This window comes from Salvelinus fontinalis, chromosome 2 (assembly GCF_029448725.1).
Source record: "Salvelinus fontinalis isolate EN_2023a chromosome 2, ASM2944872v1, whole genome shotgun sequence".
NCBI lineage: Eukaryota > Metazoa > Chordata > Actinopteri > Salmoniformes > Salmonidae > Salvelinus > Salvelinus fontinalis.
The window spans coordinates 3,736,941-3,762,606 of record NC_074666.1 but is presented as its reverse complement, the minus strand read 5'-3'; the positions used below and the strand labels follow the sequence as shown (position 1 = coordinate 3,762,606).

Here is a 25,666-nt window from a genome sequence, read left to right as displayed (position 1 = left end):
GGGTAGTTTCCTTCTAACCCTCACGCCCATAGCGGGTAGTTTCCTTCTAACCCTCACGCCCATAGCGGGTAGTTTCCTTCTAACCGTCACGCCCATAGCGGGTAGTTTCCTTCTAACCGTCACGCCCATAGCGGGTAGTTTCCTTCTAACCGTCACGCCCATAGCGGGTAGTTTCCTTCTAACCGTCACGCCCATAGCGGGTAGTTTCCTTCTAACCGTCACGCCCATAGCGGGTAGTTTCCTTCTAACCGTCACGCCCATAGCGGGTAGTTTCCTTCTAACCGTCACGCCCATAGCGGGTAGTTTCCTTCTAACCCTCACGCCCATAGCGGGTAGTTTCCTTCTAACCCTCACGCCCATAGCGGGTAGTTTCCTTCTAACCGTCACGCCCATAGCGGGTAGTTTCCTTCTAACCGTCACGCCCATAGCGGGTAGTTTCCTTCTAACCGTCACGCCCATAGCGGGTAGTTTCCTTCTAACCGTCACGCCCATAGCGGGTAGTTTCCTTCTAACCGTCACGCCCATAGCGGGTAGTTTCCTTCTAACCGTCACGCCCATAGCGGGTAGTTTCCTTCTAACCGTCACGCCCATAGCGGGTAGTTTCCTTCTAACCGTCACGCCCATAGCGGGTAGTTTCCTTCTAACCCTCACGCCCATAGCGGGTAGTTTCCTTCTAGCCCTCACGCCCATAGCGGGTAGTTTCCTTCTAACCGTCACGCCCATAGCGGGTAGTTTCCTTCTAACCGTCACGCCCATAGCGGGTAGTTTCCTTCTAACCGTCACGCCCATAGCGGGTAGTTTCCTTCTAACCCTCACGCCCATAGCGGGTAGTTTCCTTCTAACCCTCACGCCCATAGCGGGTAGTTTCCTTCTAACCCTCACGCCCATAGCGGGTAGTTTCCTTCTAACCGTCACGCCCATAGCGGGTAGTTTCCTTCTAACCGTCACGCCCATAGCGGGTAGTTTCCTTCTAACCGTCACGCCCATAGCGGGTAGTTTCCTTCTAACCCTCACGCCCATAGCGGGTAGTTTCCTTCTAACCCTCACGCCCATAGCGGGTAGTTTCCTTCTAACCGTCACGCCCATAGCGGGTAGTTTCCTTCTAACCGTCACGCCCATAGCGGGTAGTTTCCTTCTAACCGTCACGCCCATAGCGGGTAGTTTCCTTCTAACCGTCACGCCCATAGCGGGTAGTTTCCTTCTAACCGTCACGCCCATAGCGGGTAGTTTCCTTCTAACCCTCACGCCCATAGCGGGTAGTTTCCTTCTAACCGTCACGCCCATAGCGGGTAGTTTCCTTCTAACCCTCACGCCCATAGCGGGTAGTTTCCTTCTAACCCTCACGCCCATAGCGGGTAGTTTCCTTCTAACCGTCACGCCCATAGCGGGTAGTTTCCTTCTAACCGTCACGCCCATAGCGGGTAGTTTCCTTCTAACCGTCACGCCCATAGCGGGTAGTTTCCTTCTAACCGTCACGCCCATAGCGGGTAGTTTCCTTCTAACCGTCACGCCCATAGCGGGTAGTTTCCTTCTAACCCTCACGCCCATAGCGGGTAGTTTCCTTCTAACCCTCACGCCCATAGCGGGTAGTTTCCTTCTAACCGTCACGCCCATAGCGGGTAGTTTCCTTCTAACCGTCACGCCCATAGCGGGTAGTTTCCTTCTAACCGTCACGCCCATAGCGGGTAGTTTCCTTCTAACCGTCACGCCCATAGCGGGTAGTTTCCTTCTAACCGTCACGCCCATAGCGGGTAGTTTCCTTCTAACCGTCACGCCCATAGCGGGTAGTTTCCTTCTAACCGTCACGCCCATAGCGGGTAGTTTCCTTCTAACCGTCACGCCCATAGCGGGTAGTTTCCTTCTAACCCTCACGCCCATAGCGGGTAGTTTCCTTCTAGCCCTCACGCCCATAGCGGGTAGTTTCCTTCTAACCGTCACGCCCATAGCGGGTAGTTTCCTTCTAACCGTCACGCCCATAGCGGGTAGTTTCCTTCTAACCGTCACGCCCATAGCGGGTAGTTTCCTTCTAACCGTCACGCCCATAGCGGGTAGTTTCCTTCTAACCGTCACGCCCATAGCGGGTAGTTTCCTTCTAACCCTCACGCCCATAGCGGGTAGTTTCCTTCTAACCGTCACGCCCATAGCGGGTAGTTTCCTTCTAACCCTCACGCCCATAGCGGGTAGTTTCCTTCTAACCGTCACGCCCATAGCGGGTAGTTTCCTTCTAACCGTCACGCCCATAGCGGGTAGTTTCCTTCTAACCGTCACGCCCATAGCGGGTAGTTTCCTTCTAACCGTCACGCCCATAGCGGGTAGTTTCCTTCTAACCGTCACGCCCATAGCGGGTAGTTTCCTTCTAACCGTCACGCCCATAGCGGGTAGTTTCCTTCTAACCCTCACGCCCATAGCGGGTAGTTTCCTTCTAACCCTCACGCCCATAGCGGGTAGTTTCCTTCTAACCGTCACGCCCATAGCGGGTAGTTTCCTTCTAACCGTCACGCCCATAGCGGGTAGTTTCCTTCTAACCGTCACGCCCATAGCGGGTAGTTTCCTTCTAACCGTCACGCCCATAGCGGGTAGTTTCCTTCTAACCGTCACGCCCATAGCGGGTAGTTTCCTTCTAACCATCACGCCAATAGAGGATAGTTAATTTTCTTCCACTCAATGTTGCCATCTCGCACTGGCCATATACCAAATGGCACCCTATTCCCTATATAGTGCACTACCTTTAACCAGAGCAGAAAATATGGGCAGGTGTAGGGCCCTGGTCAAAAGTAGCTGACTATATAGGGATGCTGATCAGTCTGTGTCTGGTATTGTCTCTGGCCCCTGGGGGTGATGGGACTCGGGTTATGCGTCCCTGTAGGTGGGACTTAGGCTGTTCGCTATACGTCCAGGATCTCCTCGGCCGTACCCCCACATCGTAACCTGTAGCGCCCCGTCCTCCAGCTGATGGTGGGGTCCCACAGGGCCGACAGGAAGATCTGGACGGTCATGGACTCTCTGATGAACCAGGCTACGGCGTAGTCCAGTTTGGAGAAGGCCGGCGTGCCGCCCTGAAAGGGGGAGAAGGGAAAAACATACTCCGTTTGTTTCTTCCATCTGATTTTATTCTGAACTTTTCTGTCTCTCAATTAGAGAGTAACGGGCAGTGGCTATCGGGTTTTACTTCCCAGACATGACATTAATAGCAGACAACCTGGTAACTTGGATGTAGTCAGAGATTAACCACACCAGACAGTGTGTGTGTGTGTGTGTGTGTGTGTGTGTGTGTGTGTGTGTGTGTGTGTGTGTGTACCTGGACTCCTCGGAGCTGGATGTAATCAGAGATGAACCACGCCAGACAGTGGCACATGAAGAAGACCATAATATCCCAGTGGAATACGTGATGCGCCGACCAGCCAATGATCAGGCTGGCTACGAAACACTCGGAGATGGGCTCACAGATGGTGGCGGGGAGCATGTTGATACGAAGCTTGGCCCATCTGAGAGGGAGGAATCACAATCAACGGATGTCCCCATTCAGGTCAATTACATTATAATGGGTGGACTGGCGGCCATTGAACAGTCCCAATTCAGGTCAACTACATTATAATGGGTGGACTGGCGGCCATTGAACAGTCCCCATTCAGGTCAACTACATTATAATGGGTGGACTGGCGGCCATTGAACAGTCCCCATTCAGGTCAATTACATTATAATGGGTGGACTGGCGGCCATTGAACAGTCCCCATTCAGGTCAATTACATTATAATGGGTGGACTGGCGGCCATTGAACAGTCCCAATTCAGGTCAATTACATTATAATGGGTGGACTGGCGGCCATTGAACAGTCCCCATTCAGGTCAATTACATTATAATGGGTGGACTGGCGGCCATTGAACAGTCCCAATTCAGGTCAATTACATTATAATGGGTGGACTGGCGGCCATTGAACAGTCCCAATTCAGATCAATTACATTATAATGGGTGGACTGGCGGCCATTGAACAGTCCCAATTCAGGTCAATTACATTATAATGGGTGGACTGGCGGCCATTGAACAGTCCCAATTCAGGTCAATTACGTTATAAAATGGGTGGACAGGCGGCCATTGAACAGTCCCAATTCAGGTCAATTACGTTATAAAATGGGTGGACAGGCGGCCATTGAACAGTCCCAATTCAGGTCAACTACATTATAATGGGTGGACTGGCGGCCATTGAACAGTCCCAATTCAGGTCAACTACATTATAATGGGTGGACTGGCGGCCATTTTGAGCATCCAAATAGCAGTAAAGCAGGAAGTAAAAACATTCTGTTTCTATGGATGAGACACCCCTTAGACTATCTAGAGACACATCTACGTAACTTAAGACTAACTAAATGACTTAAATGTAAATGTAATGTTAAGACATTATACTGTGATATAGGCAGAACATCCCACTATACACAAGTGAAAGATTGATCAATGTAACTAATAAAAAAACCACACATTTAATCTGAGTCGGTAGATCTGAAGGAATCTGAATCCCAACGTGGCAGGCTAGTCAGTGGACTATTAGGAGACTGAAACAGCTAAATTAGCATTTAGAAATAAAATAAAAAATGGCACATGCTCAAATAATCTAGGACAATGGTGTCAAACTCAATTCCTGGAGAGTTGTGTCTACCGTGACCTTAAATTGATCAATCAAGTTAAAAAAAAAAAAAAAAGGAGGAGAGAAATAACTCAGACCCTTGGCCCTCCAGGAATGTGCTCTATAACAATGGCTGAGTGTGAAAGTTTAAGCCCTGATAGTTTGTTTACCTGATCATGCGGGACTGGAACTGAGCAACTGAATAGGACCCGGAGTTCTGCATGGCTACCTGCGTTGCCATGGAGAATTTCCATCCCCTGGGAGATAAGGAGGGAGGGAGGGACAAAGGAAAAAGTTAGCCCTTCAGTTAAAAGGGAAATTCAGCCGCAATCGCTCACGTTGATTGTTAGCTAGCGGTGGCTAACGTTGGCGGACCTTTGTAGTGGCTGCTTAAAGAAAACCAAGCCACATATTAGAGCCTGTTAGCTAGCGGTGGCTAAAGTTGGCGGACCTTTGTAGTGGCTGCTTAAAGAAAACCAAGCCGCCTGTTAGCTAGCGGTGGCTAAAGTTGGCGGACCTTTGTAGTGGCTGCTTAAAGAAAACCAAGCCATATTACAGAGCCTGTTAGCTAGCGGTGGCTAAAGTTGGCGGACCTTTGTAGTGGCTGCTTAAAGAAAACCAAGCCACATATTACAGAGCCTGTTAGCTAGCGGTGGCTAAAGTTGGCGGACCTTTGTAGTGGCTGCTTAAAGAAAACCAAGCCACATATTACAGAGCCTGTTAGCTAGCGGTGGCTAAAGTTGGCAGACCTTTGTAGATGGCTGCTTAAAGAAAACCAAGCCACATATTACAGAGCCTGTTAGCTAGCGGTGGCTAAAGTTGGCGGACCTTTGTAGTGGCTGCTTAAAGAAAACCAAGCCGCCTGTTAGCTAGCGGTGGCTAAAGTTGGCAGACCTTTGTAGTGGCTGCTTAAAGAAAACCAAGCCGCCTGTTAGCTAGCGGTGGCTAAAGTTGGCAGACCTTTGTAGTGGCTGCTTAAAGAAAACCAAGCCACATATTACAGAGCCTGTTAGCTAGCGGTGGCTAAAGTTGGCGGACCTTTGTAGTGGCTGCTTAAAGAAAACCAAGCCACATATTACAGAGCCTGTTAGCTAGCGGTGGCTAAAGTTGGCGGACCTCTGTAGTGGCTGCTTAAAGAAAACCAAGCCACATATTACAGAGCCTGTTAGCTAGCAGTGGCTAAAGTTGGCGGACCTTTAATATGTGGCTTGGTTTTCTTTAAGCAGCCACCCATAGACTACTTTCAGGTTGAGGAAATATCTAACATCAAGTTGTAAAATACTGAACTTCCCCTTTAAGAGCTGGAGTTAAGACCTGGCCAATGGCCAGAAATCCAATGAAAGATTCAATAACACCAAAACACAACTGTATCATATCATCGATGTTTAGGGGATCGACAATAAAACAGGTCAAAGTGGCAGGGGGTTATAAGGCAAAGATGTGAACCGGGTTCAGGGTACAGAATACAGGGATCCCGAGTGGAGCAGCGGTATAAGGCACTGCACCTCATCGCTAGAGGCGTCACTACAGACCCTGGTTCAGATTCCAGGCTGTATCACAACCCGGTTTGGGAGTCCCATAGGGCGGCGGACAATTGGCCCAGCATCGTCCGGGTTATGGTTTGGCCAGTGTAGGCCGTCATTGTAAATAATAATAATATATTTTTTTTAAATTTGAAAGCATATTATTCTTTTAACATTTTTTAAATTAAATGTAAAAAATCTATATATATTTTTTACATTTTGAGGACCAACCAGCGCAAACAATAAACAAGGGATGTTGAGACACCTTTGTGTCCTTAAACAGCCTATAACAAAAACACTATTCCTTGTGTTTCGATGTGTAACATATGCAACACTTTATAGCCAACTTTATTGTATTATTTTAAACTTCCCTAAAACAACAATTGTCTCATGGTTCAGCTGTCGGAGATTAAATTATTTATATTAAATTATATATATTAAAGCACTAAATGCATTGCAAGCATAGACCTATAGACTTAGGAGTCCACTGTATGATACTAAATAATATATATAAAAACACACACATTCACACAGTACCAGTCGAAAGTTTGTAAACACCTACTCTTTCAAGGGTTTTTCATTATTTTGACTATTTTCTACATTGTAGAATAATAGTGAAGACATCAAAACTATGAAATAACACATATAGAATCATGTAGTAACCAAAAAAAAGGGGTAAACAAATATATATTTATATTTCAGATTCTTCACGCAGTCTCCTCTGAACAGTTGATGTTGAGATGCGTGTTACTTTGGGCTGCAATTTCTGATCTGGTAACTCTAATGAACTTATCCTCTGCAGCAGAGGCAACTCTGGGTCTTCCTTTCCTGTGGCGGTCCTCATGAGAGACAGTTTCATCATAGTGCTTGATGGTTTTTGCGACTGCACTTGAAGAAACTTTAAAAGTTCTTGGAATTTTCAGGATTGACTGACCTTCATGTCTTAAAGTAATGATGGACTGTCGTTTCTCTTTGCTTATTTGAGCTGTTCTTGCCATAATATGGACTTGGTATTTTACCAAATAGGGCTATCTTCTGTATACCACCCCTACTTTATCACAACACAACTGATTGGCTCAAACGCATTGAGAAGGAAAGAAATTCTACACATTTATTTTTACAAGGCACACCAGTTAATTGAAATCCATTCCAGGTGACTACCTCATGAAGTTGGTTGAGAGAATGCCAAGAGTGTGCAAAGCTGTCATCAAGGCAAAGGGTGGCTACTTTGAAGAATCTCAAATATAAAATATTTTGATTTGTTTCACACTTTTTCATAGTTATTTCATAGTTTTGAAGTCTTCACTATTATTCTACAATGTATAAAATAGTAAAAATAAAGAAAAACCCTTGAATGAGTAGGTGTGTTCAAACTATTGTATATGTACGATAGACACACACAATTAAAAAAAGTGACAACATACAACATATGATAAACTAGGCTGTATTGAGCGAAGGGTTAGGTAAGCTTAGGGTAAGCTGCAATATGTATAAAATATGTTAAGGTTGAGGTAAGGGTTGAGGTAAGGGTTGAGGTAAGGGTTGAGGTAAGGGTTGAGGTAAGGGTTGAGGTAAGGGTTGAGGTAAGGGTTGAGGTAAGGGTTGAGGTAAGGGTTAAGGTAAGGGTTAAGGTAAGGGTTAAGGTAAGGGTTAAGGTAAGGGTTAAGGGGAGGGTTGAGGTGAGGGTTGAGGTGAGGGTTGAGGTAAGGGTTGAGGTAAGGGTTGAGGTATGGGTTAAGGTATGAGTTAAGGTAAGGGTTGAGGTGAGGGTTAAGGTGAGGGTTAAGGTAAGGGTTAAGGTAAGGGTTAAGGTTACCTTAGGTTAGCTGTAACATGTATGATAAAGTAATGTCTGTACCTGTCAGCAATGGCCTTCGCCATAAAGTAGTCCTCAGCGATGTACTGAGCGAAGGTAATGAGCCCTCCAGCCTGGTCCAAGATATCTTTCCTCATCAAACATGACATCCCTGTCACACACTTAATACCCATCACGTTGGCTGAGATGTAGGAGCGCGGGTGGGACGTGCCAAAGTACACCTGTTAGAAAATGGAGGTAGATTAGTAGGTAGCAGTCTTTAGCTAGGCCTTCGACACCTAGACCTTACCCAAGTACCCGTGACAGAAAAAGTAAGAAAAAAACGACATAAAATATTGGAATTTCTGAACTTTTGTGTGTGTGTGTGTGTGTGTACGTGTGTGTGTACACGTGTGTGTGTGTGTACGTGTGTGTGTATACGTGTGTGTGTGTATACGTGTGTGTGTGCGTACGTGTGTGTGTGTACATGTACGTACCACCAGTAATTTTTTGGACTTCATTGTTTATTGGTTTAACGCACAAAAACAAAGACTATTTAAGGTTATTCATCAGTCAGACAAACGGATGGCGAAATAAAAAAAACGAATCGTTAGAAAACAACCATTGTTGTAACATGAGTGAGGTTTATATAGGAATCTGTCAGGACAGTCAGAGGAAACACAACACGATCCCCTACAGGTGAACTGGAGGGTGATGTGGAAAACCAACCAGTTTCTAACACAGCAGCCTAGTTAATACCCCACTCCCTCTCTACAGTACCAGCAGGCTAGTTAATACCCCCCTCCCTCTCTAATAAAGTACCAGCAGCCTAGTTAATACCCCACTCCCTCTCTACAGTACCAGCAGGCTAGTTAATACCCCCCTCCCTCTCTAATACAGTACCAGCAGCCTAGTTAATACCCCACTTCCTCTCTAATACAGTACCAGCAGCCTAGTTAATACCCCACTCCCTCTCTACAGTACCAGCAGGCTAGTTAATACCCCCCTCCCTCTCTAATACAGTACCAGCAGCCTAGTTAATACCCCACTCCCTCTCTAATACAGTACCAGCAGCCTAGTTAATACCCCACTACCTCTCTAATACAGTACCAGCAGCCTAGTTAATACCCCACTACCTCTCTAATACAGTACCAGCAGCCTAGTTAATACCCCACTACCTCTCTAATACAGTACCAGCAGCCTAGTTAATACCCCACTTCCTCTCTAATACAACACAGTACCAGCAGCCTAGTTAATACCCCACTCCCTCTCTAATACAGTACCAGCAGCCTAGTTAATACCCCACTACCTCTCTAATACAGTACCAGCAGCCTATTTAATACCCCACTCCCTCTCTAATGCAGTACCAGCAGCCTAGTTAATACCCCACTCCCTCTCTAATACAGTACCAGCAGCCTAGTTAATACCCCACTACCTCTCTAATACAGTACCAGCAGCCTAGTTAATACCCCACTACCTCTCTAATACACTACCAGCAGCCTAGTTAATACCCCACTCCCTCTCTAATACAGTACCAGCAGCCTAGTTAATACCCCACTCCCTCTCTAATGCAGTACCAGCAGCCTAGTTAATACCCCACTCCCTCTCTAATACAGTACCAGCAGCCTAGTTAATACCCCACTCCCTCTCTACAGTACCAGCAGCCTAGTTAATACCCCACTCCCTCTCTAATACAGTACCAGCAGGCTAGTTAATACCCCACTCCCTCTCTACAGTACCAGCAGCATAGTTAATACCCCACTCCCTCTCTAATACAGTACCAGCAGCCTAGTTAATACCCCCCTCCCTCTCTAATACAGTACCAGCAGCCTAGTTAATACCCCACTCCCTCTCTAATACAGTACCAGCAGGCTAGTTAATACCCCCCTCCCTCTCTAATACAGTACCAGCAGCATAGTTAATACCCCACTTCCTCTCTAATACAACACAGTACCAGCAGGCTAGTTAATACCCCACTCCCTCTCTACAGTACCAGCAGCCTAGTTAATACCCCCCTCCCTCTCTAATACAGTACCAGCAGCCTAGTTAATACCCCACTTCCTCTCTAATACAGTACCAGCAGGCTAGTTAATACCCCACTTCCTCTCTAATACAACACAGTACCAGCAGCCTAGTTAATACCCCACTCCCTCTCTAATACAGTACCAGCAGCCTAGTTAATACCCCACTTCCTCTCTAATACAGTACCAGCAGCCTAGTTAATACCCCCCTCCCTCTCTACAGTACCAGCAGCCTAGTTAATACCCCACTCCCTCTCTACAGTACCAGCAGCCTAGTTAATACCCCCCTCCCTCTCTAATACAGTACCAGCAGCCTAGTTAATACCCCACTCCCTCTCTACAGTACCAGCAGCCTAGTTAATACCCCCCTCCCTCTCTAATACAGTACCAGCAGGCTAGTTAATACCCCACTTCCTCTCTAATACAACACAGTACCAGCAGCCTAGTTAATACCCCCCTCCCTCTCTAATACAGTACCAGCAGGCTAGTTAATACCCCACTTCCTCTCTAATACAACACAGTACCAGCAGCCTAGTTAATACCCCACTCCCTCTCTAATACAGTACCAGCAGCCTAGTTAATACCCCACTTCCTCTCTAATACAGTACCAGCAGCCTAGTTAATACCCCACTTCCTCTCTAATACAGTACCAGCAGCCTAGTTAATACCCCACTCCCTCTCTAATACAGTACCAGCAGGCTAGTTAATACCCCCCTCCCTCTCTAATACAGTACCAGCAGGCTAGTTAATACCCCACTTCCTCTCTAATACAACACAGTACCAGCAGCCTAGTTAATACCCCCCTCCCTCTCTAATACAACACAGTACCAGCAGCCTAGTTAATACCCCCCTCCCTCTCTAATACAACACAGTACCAGCAGCCTAATTAATACACCCCTCCCTCTCTAATACAGTACCAGCAGGCTAGTTAATACCCCACTTCCTCTCTAATACAACCCAGTACCAGCAGCCTAGTTAATACCCCCCTCCCTCTCTAATACAGTACCAACAGCCTAGTTAATACCCCACTTCCTCTCTAATACAGTACCAGCAGCCTAGTTAATACCCCACTCCCTCTCTAATACAACACAGTACCAGCAGCCTAGTTAATACCCCCCTCCCTCTCTAATACAACACAGTACCAGCAGCCTAGTTAATACCCCCCTCCCTCTCTAATACAACACAGTACCAGCAGCCTAGTTAATACCCCCCTCCCTCTCTAATACAACACAGTACCAGCAGCCTAGTTAATACCCCCCTCCCTCTCTAATACAGTACCAGCAGCCTAGTTAATACCCCACTCCCTCTCTAATACAGTACCAGCAGCCTAGTTAATACCCCCCTCCCTCTCTAATACAGTACCAGCAGGCTAGTTAATACCCCACTCCCTCTCTAACACAACACAGTACCAGCAGCCTAGTTAATACCCCCCTCCCTCTCTAATACAACACAGTACCAGCAGCCTAGTTAATACCCCACTCCCTCTCTAATACAGTACCAGCAGCCTAGTTAATACCCCCTCCCTCTCTAATACAGTACCAGCAGCCTAGTTAATACCCCGCTCCCTCTCTAATACAGTACCAGCAGCCTAGTTAATACCCCGCTCCCTCTAATACAGTACCAGCAGCCTAGTTAATACCCCACTCCCTCTCTAATACAGTACCAGCAGCCTAGTTAATACCCCCCTCCCTCTCTAATACAGTACCAGCAGGCTAGTTAATACCCCACTCCCTCTCTAATACAACACAGTACCAGCAGCCTAGTTAATACCCCACTTCCTCTCTAATACAACACAGTACCAGCAGCCTAGTTAATACCCCACTTCCTCTCGAATACAGTACCAGCAGCCTAGTTAATACCCCACTCCCTCTCTAATACAGTACCAGCAGCCTAGTTAATACCCCACTCCCTCTCTAATACAGTACCAGCAGCCTAGTTAATACCCCACTCCCTCTCTAATACAGTACCAGCAGCCTAGTTAATACCCCACTCCCTCTCTAATACAGTACCAGCAGCCTAGTTAATACCCCCTCCCTCTCTAATACAGTACCAGCAGGCTAGTTAATACCCCACTCCCTCTCTAATACAGTACCAGCAGCCTAGTTAATACCCCAATCCCTCTCTAATACAGTACCAGCAGGCTAGTTAATACCCCACTCCCTCTCTAATACAGTACCAGCAGCCTAGTTAATACCCCACTCCCTCTCTACAGTACCAGCAGCCTAGTTAATACCCCACTCCCTCTCTACAGTACCAGCAGCCTAGTTAATACCCCCCTCCCTCTCTACAGTACCAGCAGCCTAGTTAATACCCCACTCCCTCTCTAATACAGTACCAGCAGCCTAGTTAATACCCCACTTCCTCTCTAATACAGTACCAGCAGCCTAGTTAATACCCCCCTCCCTCTAATACAGTACCAGCAGCCTAGTTAATACCCCACTCCCCCTCTAATACAGTACCAGCAGCCTAGTTAATACCCCACTCCCTCTCTAATACAGTACCAGCAGGCTAGTTAATACCCCCCTCCCTCTCTAATACAGTACCAGCAGCCTAGTTAATACCCCCCTCCCTCTCTAATACAGTACCAGCAGGCTAGTTAATACCCCACTACCTCTCTAATACAGTACCAGCAGGCTAGTTAATACCCCCCTCCCTCTCTAATACAGTACCAGCAGCCTAGTTAATACCCCCCTCCCTCTCTACAGTACCAGCAGCCTAGTTAATACCCCCCTCCCTCTCTAATACAGTACCAGCAGCCTAGTTAATACCCCCCTCCCTCTCTAATACAGTACCAGCAGCCTAGTTAATACCCCACTCCCTCTCTAATACAGTACCAGCAGCCTAGTTAATACCCCCCTCCCTCTCTAATACAGTACCAGCAGGCTAGTTAATACCCCACTCCCTCTCTAATACAGTACCAGCAGCCTAGTTAATACCCCACTCCCTCTCTAATACAGTACCAGCAGGCTAGTTAATACCCCACTCCCTCTCTAATACAGTACCAGCAGGCTAGTTAATACCCCACTCCCTCTCTAATACAGTACCAGCAGCCTAGTTAATACCCCACTCCCTCTCTAATACAGTACCAGCAGGCTAGTTAATACCCCACTCCCTCTCTAATACAGTACCAGCAGGCTAGTTAATACCCCACTCCCTCTCTACAGTACCAGCAGCCTAGTTAATACCCCACTCCCTCTCTACAGTACCAGCAGCCTAGTTAATACCCCCCTCCCTCTCTACAGTACCAGCAGCCTAGTTAATACCCCCCTCCCTCTCTAATACAGTACCAGCAGCCTAGTTAATACCCCACTCCCTCTCTACAGTACCAGCAGCCTAGTTAATACCCCCCTCCCTCTCTAATACAGTACCAGCAGGCTAGTTAATACCCCACTCCCTCTCTAATACAGTACCAGCAGCCTAGTTAATACCCCACTCCCTCTCTAATACAGTACCAGCAGCCTAGTTAATACCCCACTTCCTCTCTAATACAGTACCAGCAGCCTAGTTAATACCCCCCTCCCTCTAATACAGTACCAGCAGCCTAGTTAATACCCCACTCCCTCTCTAATACAGTACCAGCAGGCTAGTTAATACCCCCCTCCCTCTCTAATACAGTACCAGCAGCCTAGTTAATACCCCCCTCCCTCTCTAATACAGTACCAGCAGGCTAGTTAATACCCCACTACCTCTCTAATACAGTACCAGCAGGCTAGTTAATACCCCCCTCCCTCTCTAATACAGTACCAGCAGCCTAGTTAATACCCCCCTCCCTCTCTACAGTACCAGCAGCCTAGTTAATACCCCCCTCCCTCTCTAATACAGTACCAGCAGCCTAGTTAATACCCCCCTCCCTCTCTAATACAGTACCAGCAGCCTAGTTAATACCCCACTCCCTCTCTAATACAGTACCAGCAGCCTAGTTAATACCCCCCTCCCTCTCTAATACAGTACCAGCAGGCTAGTTAATACCCCACTCCCTCTCTAATACAGTACCAGCAGCCTAGTTAATACCCCACTCCCTCTCTAATACAGTACCAGCAGGCTAGTTAATACCCCACTCCCTCTCTAATACAGTACCAGCAGGCTAGTTAATACCCCACTTCCTCTCTAATACAGTACCAGCAGGCTAGTTAATACCCCCCTCCCTCTCTAATACAGTACCAGCAGCCTAGTTAATACCCCACTCCCTCTCTAATACAGTACCAGCAGGCTAGTTAATACCCCACTCCCTCTCTACAGTACCAGCAGCCTAGTTAATACCCCACTCCCTCTCTAATACAGTACCAGCAGCCTAGTTAATACCCCACTCCCTCTCTAATACAGTACCAGCAGCCTAGTTAATACCCCCTCCCTATCTAATACAGTACCAGCAGCCTAGTTAATACCCCACTTCCTCTCTAATAGAGTACCAGCAGGCTAGTTAATACCCCACTCCCTCTCTACAGTACCAGCAGCCTAGTTAATACCCCCCTCCCTCTCTAATACAGTACCAGCAGCCTAGTTAATACCCCACTCCCTCTCTAATACAGTACCAGCAGCCTAGTTAATACCCCACTCCCTCTCTAATACAACACAGTACCAGCAGCCTAGTTAATACCCCCCTCCCTCTCTAATACAACACAGTACCAGCAGCCTAGTTAATACCCCACTCCCTCTCTAATACAGTACCAGCAGCCTAGTTAATACCCCACTTCCTCTCTAATACAGTACCAGCAGGCTAGTTAATACCCCACTCCCTCTCTAATACAGTACCAGCAGCCTAGTTAATACCCCACTCCCTCTCTACAGTACCAGCAGGCTAGTTAATACCCCACTCCCTCTCTAATACAGTACCAGCAGCCTAGTTAATACCCCACTCCCTCTCTAATACAGTACCAGCAGCCTAGTTAATACCCCACTCCCTCTCTAATACAGTACCAGCAGCCTAGTTAATACCCCACTTCCTCTCTAATACAGTACCAGCAGCCTAGTTAATACCCCCCTCCCTCTAATACAGTACCAGCAGCCTAGTTAATACCCCACTCCCTCTCTAATACAGTACCAGCAGGCTAGTTAATACCCCCCTCCCTCTCTAATACAGTACCAGCAGCCTAGTTAATACCCCACTCCCTCTCTAATACAGTACCAGCAGGCTAGTTAATACCCCACTCCCTCTCTAATACAGTACCAGCAGCCTAGTTAATACCCCACTCCCTCTCTACAGTACCAGCAGCCTAGTTAATACCCCCTCCCTCTCTAATACAGTACCAGCAGCCTAGTTAATACCCCACTCCCTCTCTAATACAGTACCAGCAGCCTAGTTAATACCCCCCTCCCTCTCTACAGTACCAGCAGCCTAGTTAATACCCCCCTCCCTCTAATACAGTACCAGCAGGCTAGTTAATACCCCACTCCCTCTCTACAGTACCAGCAGCCTAGTTAATACCCCCCTCCCTCTCTACAGTACCAGCAGCCTAGTTAATACCCCACTCCCTCTCTAATACAGTACCAGCAGGCTAGTTAATACCCCCCTCCCTCTCTAATACAGTACCAGCAGCCTAGTTAATACCCCCCTCCCTCTAATACAGTACCAGCAGCCTAGTTAATACCCCACTCCCTCTCTAATACAGTACCAGCAGGCTAGTTAATACCCCCCTCCCTCTCTAATACAGTACCAGCAGCCTAGTTAATACCCCCCTCCCTCTCTAATACAGTACCAGCAGGCTAGTTAATATCCCACTACCTCTCTAATACAGTACCAGCAGGCTAGTTAATACTCCCCTCCCTCTCTAATACAGTACCAGCAGCCTAGTTAATACCCCCCTCCCTCTCTACAGTACCAGCAGCCTAGTTAATACCCCCCTCCCTCTCTAATACAGTACCAGCAGCCTAGTTAATACCCCCCTCCCTCTCTAATACAGTACCAGCAGCCTAGTTAATACCCCACTCCCTCTCTAATACAGTACCAGCAGCCTAGTTAATACCCCCCTCCCTCTCTAATACAGTACCAGCAGGCTAGTTAATACCCCACTCCCTCTCTAATACAGTACCAGCAGCCTAGTTAATACCCCACTCCCTCTCTAATACAGTACCAGCAGGCTAGTTAATACCCCACTCCCTCTCTAATACAGTACCAGCAGGCTAGTTAATACCCCACTCCCTCTCTAATACAGTACCAGCAGGCTAGTTAATACCCCACTTCCTCTCTAATACAGTACCAGCAGGCTAGTTAATACCCCCCTCCCTCTCTAATACAGTACCAGCAGCCTAGTTAATACCCCACTCCCTCTCTAATACAGTACCAGCAGGCTAGTTAATACCCCACTCCCTCTCTACAGTACCAGCAGCCTAGTTAATACCCCACTCCCTCTCTAATACAGTACCAGCAGCCTAGTTAATACCCCACTCCCTCTCTAATACAGTACCAGCAGCCTAGTTAATACCCCCTCCCTATCTAATACAGTACCAGCAGCCTAGTTAATACCCCACTTCCTCTCTAATAGAGTACCAGCAGGCTAGTTAATACCCCACTCCCTCTCTACAGTACCAGCAGCCTAGTTAATACCCCCCTCCCTCTCTAATACAGTACCAGCAGCCTAGTTAATACCCCACTCCCTCTCTAATACAGTACCAGCAGCCTAGTTAATACCCCACTCCCTCTCTAATACAACACAGTACCAGCAGCCTAGTTAATACCCCCCTCCCTCTCTAATACAACACAGTACCAGCAGCCTAGTTAATACCCCACTCCCTCTCTAATACAGTACCAGCAGCCTAGTTAATACCCCACTTCCTCTCTAATACAGTACCAGCAGGCTAGTTAATACCCCACTCCCTCTCTAATACAGTACCAGCAGCCTAGTTAATACCCCACTCCCTCTCTACAGTACCAGCAGGCTAGTTAATACCCCACTCCCTCTCTAATACAGTACCAGCAGCCTAGTTAATACCCCACTCCCTCTCTAATACAGTACCAGCAGCCTAGTTAATACCCCACTCCCTCTCTAATACAGTACCAGCAGCCTAGTTAATACCCCACTTCCTCTAATACAGTACCAGCAGCCTAGTTAATACCCCCCTCCCTCTAATACAGTACCAGCAGCCTAGTTAATACCCCACTCCCTCTCTAATACAGTACCAGCAGCCTAGTTAATACCCCGCTCCCTCTCTAATGCAGTACCAGCAGGCTAGTTAATACCCCACTCCCTCTCTAATACAGTACCAGCAGGCTAGTAAATACCCCACTCCCTCTCTAATACAGTACCAGCAGCCTAGTTAATACCCCACTCCCTCTCTAATACAGTACCAGCAGGCTAGTTAATACCCCCCTCCCTCTCTAATACAGTACCAGCAGCCTAGTTAATACCCCACTCCCTCTCTAATACAGTACCAGCAGGCTAGTTAATACCCCACTCCCTCTCTAATACAGTACCAGCAGCCTAGTTAATACCCCACTCCCTCTCTACAGTACCAGCAGCCTAGTTAATACACCCTCCCTCTCTAATACAGTACCAGCAGCCTAGTTAATACCCCACTCCCTCTCTAATACAGTACCAGCAGCCTAGTTAATACCCCCCTCCCTCTCTACAGTACCAGCAGCCTAGTTAATACCCCCCTCCCTCTAATACAGTACCAGCAGGCTAGTTAATACCCCACTCCCTCTCTACAGTACCAGCAGCCTAGTTAATACCCCCCTCCCTCTCTAATACAGTACCAGCAGCCTAGTTAATACCCCACTCCCTCTCTAATACAGTACCAGCAGGCTAGTTAATACCCCACTCCCTCTCTACAGTACCAGCAGCCTAGTTAATACCCCCCTCCCTCTCTACAGTACCAGCAGGCTAGTTAATACCCCACTCCCTCTCTAATACAGTACCAGCAGCCTAGTTAATATCCCACTCCCTCTCTAATACAGTACCAGCAGCCTAGTTAATACCCCCATCCCTCTCTAATACAACACAGTACCAGCAGCCTAGTTAATACCCCGCTCCCTCTCTACAGTACCAGCAGGCTAGTTAATACCCCCCTCCCTCTAATACAGTACCAGCAGCCTAGTTAATACCCCACTCCCTCTCTACAGTACCAGCAGGCTAGTTAATACCCCCCTCCCTCTAATACAGTACCAGCAGCCTAGTTAATACCCCCCTCCCTCTCTAATACAGTACCAGCAGGCTAGTTAATACCCCACTCCCTCTCTAATACAGTACCAGCAGGCTAGTTAATACCCCACTCCCTCTCTACAGTACCAGCAGGCTAGTTAATACCCCCCTCCCTCTCTAATACAGTACCAGCAGGCTAGTTAATACCCCACTCCCTCTCTACAGTACCAGCAGGCTAGTTAATACCCCCCTCCCTCTCTAATACAGTACCAGCAGCCTAGTTAATACCCCCCTCCCTCTCTAATACAGTACCAGCAGCCTAGTTAATACCCCGCTCCCTCTCTAATACAGTACCAGCAGGCTAGTTAATACCCCACTCCCTCTCTACAGTACCAGCAGGCTAGTTAATAACCCCCTCCCTCTAATACAGTACCAACAGCCTAGTTAATACCCCCCTCCCTCTCTAATTCAGTACCAGCAGGCTAGTTAATACCCCACTCCCTCTCTAATACAGTACCAGCAGCCTAGTTAATACCCCCCTCCCTCTAATACAGTACCAGCAGCCTAGTTAATACCCCACTCCCTCTCTAATACAGTACCAGCAGCCTAGTTAATACCCCACTCCCTCTCTAATACAGTACCAGCAGGCTAGTTAATACCCCACTCCCTCTCTAATACAGTACCAGCAGGCTAGTTAATACCCCCCTCCCTCTCTAATACAGTACCAGCAGCCTAGTTAATACCCCACTCCCTCTCTAATACAGTACCAGCAGGCTAGTTAATACCCCACTCCCTCTCTACAGTACCAGCAGCCTAGTTAATACCCCCCTCCCTCTCTACAGTACCAGCAGGCTAGTTAATACCCCACTCCCTCTCTAATACAGTACCAGCAGCCTAGTTAATACCCCACTCCCTCTCTAATACAGTACCAGCAGCCTAGTTAATACCCCCATCCCTCTCTAATACAACACAGTACCAGCAGCCTAGTTAATACCCCGCTCCCTCTCTACAGTACCAGCAGGCTAGTTAATACCCCCCTCCCTCTAATACAGTACCAGCAGCCTAGTTAATACCCCACTCCCTCTCTACAGTACCAGCAGGCTAGTTAATACCCCCCTCCCTCTAATACAGTACCAGCAGCCTAGTTAATACCCCCCTCCCTCTCTAATACAGTACCAGCAGGCTAGTTAATACCCCACTCCCTCTCTAATACAGTACCAGCAGGCTAGTTAATACCCCACTCCCTCTCTACAGTACCAGCAGGCTAGTTAATACCCCCCTCCCTCTCTAATACAGTACCAGCAGGCTAGTTAATACCCCACTCCCTCTCTACAGTACCAGCAGGCTAGTTAATACCCCCCTCCCTCTCTAATACAGTACCAGCAGCCTAGTTAATACCCCCCTCCCTCTCTAATACAGTACCAGCAGCCTAGTTAATACCCCGCTCCCTCTCTAATACAGTACCAGCAGGCTAGTTAATACCCCACTCCCTCTCTACAGTACCAGCAGGCTAGTTAATAACCCCCTCCCTCTAATACAGTACCAACAGCCTAGTTAATACCCCCCTCCCTCTCTAATTCAGTACCAGCAGGCTAGTTAATACCCCACTCCCTCTCTAATACAGTACCAGCAGCCTAGTTAATACCCCCCTCCCTCTCAATACAGTACCAGCAGCCTAGTTAATACCCCACTCCCTCTCTAATACAGTACCAGCAGCCTAGTTAATACCCCACTCCCTCTCTAATACAGTACCAGCAGGCTAGTTAATACCCCCCTCCCTCTCTAATACAGTACCAGCAGCCTAGTTAATACCCCACTCCCTCTCTAATACAGTACCAGCAGGCTAGTTAATACCCCACTCCCTCTCTACAGTACCAGCAGCCTAGTTAATACCCCACTCCCTCTAATACAGTACCAGCAGCCTAGTTAATACCCCACTCCCTCTCTAATACAGTACCAGCAGCCTAGTTAATACCCCCTCCCTATCTAATACAGTACCAGCAGCCTAGTTAATACCCCACTTCCTCTCTAATGGAGTACCAGCAGGCTAGTTAATACCCCACTCCCTCTCTACAGTACCAGCAGCCTAGTTAATACCCCCCTCCCTCTCTAATACAGTACCAGCAGCCTAGTTAATACCCCACTCCCTCTCTAATACAGTACCAGCAGGCTAGTTAATACCCCACTCCCTCTCTAATACAGTACCAGCAGCCTAGTTAATACCCCACTCCCTCTCTAATACAACACAGTACCAGCAGCCTAGTTAATACCCCCCTCCCTCTCTAATACAACACAGTACCAGCAGCCTAGTTAATACCCCACTCCCTCTCTAATACAGTACCAGCAGCCTAGTTAATACCCCACTTCCTCTCTAATACAGTACCAGCAGGCTAGTTAATACCCCACTCCCTCTCTAATACAGTACCAGCAGCCTAGTTAATACCCCACTCCCTCTCTACAGTACCAGCAGGCTAGTTAATACCCCACTCCCTCTCTAATACAGTACCAGCAGCCTAGTTAATACCCCACTCCCTCTCTACAGTACCAGCAGGCTAGTTAATACCCCACTCCCTCTAATACAGTACCAGCAGCCTAGTTAATACCCCACTCCCTCTCTAATACAGTACCAGCAGCCTAGTTAATACCCCACTCCCTCTCTAATACAGTACCAGCAGCCTAGTTAATACCCCACTTCCTCTCTAATACAGTACCAGCAGCCTAGTTAATACCCCCCTCCCTCTAATACAGTACCAGCAGCCTAGTTAATACCCCACTCCCTCTCTAATACAGTACCAGCAGCCTAGTTAATACCCCCCTCCCTCTCTAATAGAGTACCAGCAGGCTAGTTAATACCCCGCTCCCTCTCTAATACAGTACCAGCAGGCTAGTTAATACCCCACTCCCTCTCTAATACAGTACCAGCAGGCTAGTAAATACCCCACTCCCTCTCTAATACAGTACCAGCAGCCTAGTTAATACCCCACTCCCTCTCTAATACAGTACCAGCAGGCTAGTTAATACCCCCCTCCCTCTCTAATACAGTACCAGCAGCCTAGTTAATACCCCACTCCCTCTCTAATACAGTACCAGCAGGCTAGTTAATACCCCACTCCCTCTCTAATACAGTACCAGCAGCCTAGTTAATACCCCACTCCCTCTCTACAGTACCAGCAGCCTAGTTAATACCCCCTCCCTCTCTAATACAGTACCAGCAGCCTAGTTAATACCCCACTCCCTCTCTAATACAGTACCAGCAGCCTAGTTAATACCCCCCTCCCTCTCTACAGTACCAGCAGCCTAGTTAATACCCCCCTCCCTCTAATACAGTACCAGCAGGCTAGTTAATACCCCACTCCCTCTCTACAGTACCAGCAGCCTAGTTAATACCCCCCTCCCTCTCTACAGTACCAGCAGCCTAGTTAATACCCCACTCCCTCTCTAATACAGTACCAGCAGGCTAGTTAATACCCCACTCCCTCTCTACAGTACCAGCAGCCTAGTTAATACCCCCCTCCCTCTCTACAGTACCAGCAGGCTAGTTAATACCCCACTCCCTCTCTAATACAGTACCAGCAGCCTAGTTAATATCCCACTCCCTCTCTAATACAGTACCAGCAGCCTAGTTAATACCCCCCTCCCTCTCTAATACAACACAGTACCAGCAGCCTAGTTAATACCCCGCTCCCTCTCTACAGTACCAGCAGGCTAGTTAATACCCCCCTCCCTCTAATACAGTACCAGCAGCCTAGTTAATACCCCACTCCCTCTCTACAGTACCAGCAGGCTAGTTAATACCCCCCTCCCTCTAATACAGTACCAGCAGCCTAGTTAATACCCCCCTCCCTCTCTAATACAGTACCAGCAGGCTAGTTAATACCCCACTCCCTCTCTACAGTACCAGCAGGCTAGTTAATACCCCCCTCCCTCTCTAATACAGTACCAGCAGCCTAGTTAATACCCCACTCCCTCTCTACAGTACCAGCAGGCTAGTTAATACCCCCCTCCCTCTAATACAGTACCAGCAGCCTAGTTAATACCCCCCTCCCTCTCTAATACAGTACCAGCAGCCTAGTTAATACCCCACTCCCTCTCTACAGTACCAGCAGGCTAGTTAATACCCCCCTCCCTCTAATACAGTACCAGCAGCCTAGTTAATACCCCCCTCCCTCTCTAATACAGTACCAGCAGGCTAGTTAATACCCCACTCCCTCTCTACAGTACCAGCAGGCTAGTTAATACTCCCCTCCCTCTCTAATACAGTACCAGCAGCCTAGTTAATACCCCACTCCCTCTCTACAGTACCAGCAGGCTAGTTAATACCCCCCTCCCTCTAATACAGTACCAGCAGCCTAGTTAATACCCCCCTCCCTCTCTAATACAGTACCAGCAGGCTAGTTAATACCCCACTCCCTCTCTAATACAGTACCAGCAGCCTAGTTAATACCCCACTCCCTCTCTAATACAGTACCAGCAGCCTAGTTAATACCCCCCTCCCTCTAATACAGTACCAGCAGCCTAGTTAATACCCCACTCCCTCTCTAATACAGTACCAGCAGCCTAGTTAATACCCCACTCCCTCTCTAATACAGTACCAGCAGGCTAGTTAATACCCCCCTCCCTCTCTAATACAGTACCAGCAGCCTAGTTAATACCCCACTCCCTCTCTAATACAGTACCAGCAGGCTAGTTAATACCCCACTCCCTCTCTAATACAGTACCAGCAGCCTAGTTAATACCCCACTCCCTCTCTACAGTACCAGCAGCCTAGTTAATACCCCCTCCCTCTCTAATACAGTACCAGCAGCCTAGTTAATACCCCACTCCCTCTCTAATACAGTACCAGCAGCCTAGTTAATACCCCCCTCCCTCTCTACAGTACCAGCAGCCTAGTTAATACCCCCCTCCCTCTAATACAGTACCAGCAGGCTAGTTAATACCCCACTCCCTCTCTACAGTACCAGCAGCCTAGTTAATACCCCCCTCCCTCTCTACAGTACCAGCAGCCTAGTTAATACCCCACTCCCTCTCTAATACAGTACCAGCAGGCTAGTTAATACCCCACTCCCTCTCTACAGTACCAGCAGCCTAGTTAATACCCCCCTCCCTCTCTACAGTACCAGCAGGCTAGTTAATACCCCACTCCCTCTCTAATACAGTACCAGCAGCCTAGTTAATATCCCACTCCCTCTCTAATACAGTACCAGCAGCCTAGTTAATACCCCCCTCCCTCTCTAATACAACACAGTACCAGCAGCCTAGTTAATACCCCGCTCCCTCTCTACAGTACCAGCAGGCTAGTTAATACCCCCCTCCCTCTAATACAGTACCAGCAGCCTAGTTAATACCCCACTCCCTCTCTACAGTACCAGCAGGCTAGTTAATACCCCCCTCCCTCTAATACAGTACCAGCAGCCTAGTTAATACCCCCCTCCCTCTCTAATACAGTACCAGCAGGCTAGTTAATACCCCACTCCCTCTCTACAGTACCAGCAGGCTAGTTAATACCCCCCTCCCTCTCTAATACAGTACCAGCAGCCTAGTTAATACCCCACTCCCTCTCTACAGTACCAGCAGGCTAGTTAATACCCCCCTCCCTCTAATACAGTACCAGCAGCCTAGTTAATACCCCCCTCCCTCTCTAATACAGTACCAGCAGCCTAGTTAATACCCCACTCCCTCTCTACAGTACCAGCAGGCTAGTTAATACCCCCCTCCCTCTAATACAGTACCAGCAGCCTAGTTAATACCCCCCTCCCTCTCTAATACAGTACCAGCAGGCTAGTTAATACCCCACTCCCTCTCTACAGTACCAGCAGGCTAGTTAATACTCCCCTCCCTCTCTAATACAGTACCAGCAGCCTAGTTAATACCCCACTCCCTCTCTACAGTACCAGCAGGCTAGTTAATACCCCCCTCCCTCTAATACAGTACCAGCAGCCTAGTTAATACCCCCCTCCCTCTCTAATACAGTACCAGCAGGCTAGTTAATACCCCACTCCCTCTCTAATACAGTACCAGCAGCCTAGTTAATACCCCACTCCCTCTCTAATACAGTACCAGCAGCCTAGTTAATACCCCCCTCCCTCTAATACAGTACCAGCAGCCTAGTTAATACCCCACTCCCTCTCTAATACAGTACCAGCAGCCTAGTTAATACCCCACTCCCTCTCTAATACAGTACCAGCAGGCTAGTTAATACCACACTCCCTCTCTAATACACTACCAGCAGCCTAGTTAATACCCCACTCCCTCTCTAATACAGTACCAGCAGCCTAGTTAATACCCCACTCCCTCTCTACAGTACCAGCAGCCTAGTTAATACCCCCCTCCCTCTCTAATACAGTACCAGCAGGCTAGTTAATACCCCACTCCCTCTCTACAGTACCAGCAGCCTAGTTAATACCCCACTCCCTCTCTAATACAGTACCAGCAGGCTAGTTAATACCCCACTCCCTCTCTAATACAGTACCAGCAGCCTAGTTAATACCCCACTCCCTCTCTAATACAGTACCAGCAGCCTAGTTAATACCCCACTTCCTCTCTAATACAGTACCAGCAGCCTAGTTAATACCCCCCTCCCTCTAATACAGTACCAGCAGCCTAGTTAATACCCCACTCCCTCTCTAATACAGTACCAGCAGGCTAGTTAATACCCCCCTCCCTCTCTAATACAGTACCAGCAGCCTAGTTAATACCCCCCTCCCTCTCTAATACAGTACCAGCAGGCTAGTTAATACCCCACTACCTCTCTAATACAGTACCAGCAGGCTAGTTAATACCCCCCTCCCTCTCTAATACAGTACCAGCAGCCTAGTTAATACCCCCCTCCCTCTCTACAGTACCAGCAGCCTAGTTAATACCCCCCTCCCTCTCTAATACAGTACCAGCAGCCTAGTTAATACCCCCCTCCCTCTCTAATACAGTACCAGCAGCCTAGTTAATACCCCCCTCCCTCTCTAATACAGTACCAGCAGCCTAGTTAATACCCCACTCCCTCTCTAATACAGTACCAGCAGCCTAGTTAATACCCCACTCCCTCTCTAATACAGTACCAGCAGCCTAGTTAATACCCCCCTCCCTCTAATACAGTACCAGCAGCCTAGTTAATACCCCACTCCCTCTCTAATACAGTACCAGCAGCCTAGTTAATACCCCACTCCCTCTCTAATACAGTACCAGCAGGCTAGTTAATACCACACTCCCTCTCTAATACACTACCAGCAGCCTAGTTAATACCCCACTCCCTCTCTAATACAGTACCAGCAGCCTAGTTAATACCCCACTCCCTCTCTACAGTACCAGCAGCCTAGTTAATACCCCACTCCCTCTCTAATACAGTACCAGCAGGCTAGTTAATACCCCACTCCCTCTCTACAGTACCAGCAGCCTAGTTAATACCCCACTCCCTCTCTAATACAGTACCAGCAGGCTAGTTAATACCCCACTCCCTCTCTAATACAGTACCAGCAGCCTAGTTAATACCCCACTCCCTCTCTAATACAGTACCAGCAGCCTAGTTAATACCCCACTTCCTCTCTAATACAGTACCAGCAGCCTAGTTAATACCCCCCTCCCTCTATTACAGTACCAGCAGCCTAGTTAATACCCCACTCCCTCTCTAATACAGTACC

General features: G+C 48.0%; 1 protein-coding gene across 1 annotated transcript in view; it reads right to left on the bottom strand.

The window, feature by feature from the left end:
• Nucleotides 1-2,508: 2,508 nt before the first annotated feature.
• ugcg (UDP-glucose ceramide glucosyltransferase) overlaps nt 2,509-25,666 on the bottom strand; it is a 52,858-nt gene continuing 29,700 nt past the window's right edge. Inside the window, exons 6-9 of the mRNA XM_055861145.1 lie at nt 8,000-8,178; nt 4,789-4,875; nt 3,299-3,485; nt 2,509-3,056 (exon numbers count right to left, since the gene is read on the bottom strand). Coding sequence (XP_055717120.1) covers nt 2,886-3,056; nt 3,299-3,485; nt 4,789-4,875; nt 8,000-8,178 — 624 coding nt within the window. The 3' untranslated portion in view covers nt 2,509-2,885. The remainder of the gene's footprint in view (nt 3,057-3,298; nt 3,486-4,788; nt 4,876-7,999; nt 8,179-25,666) is intronic.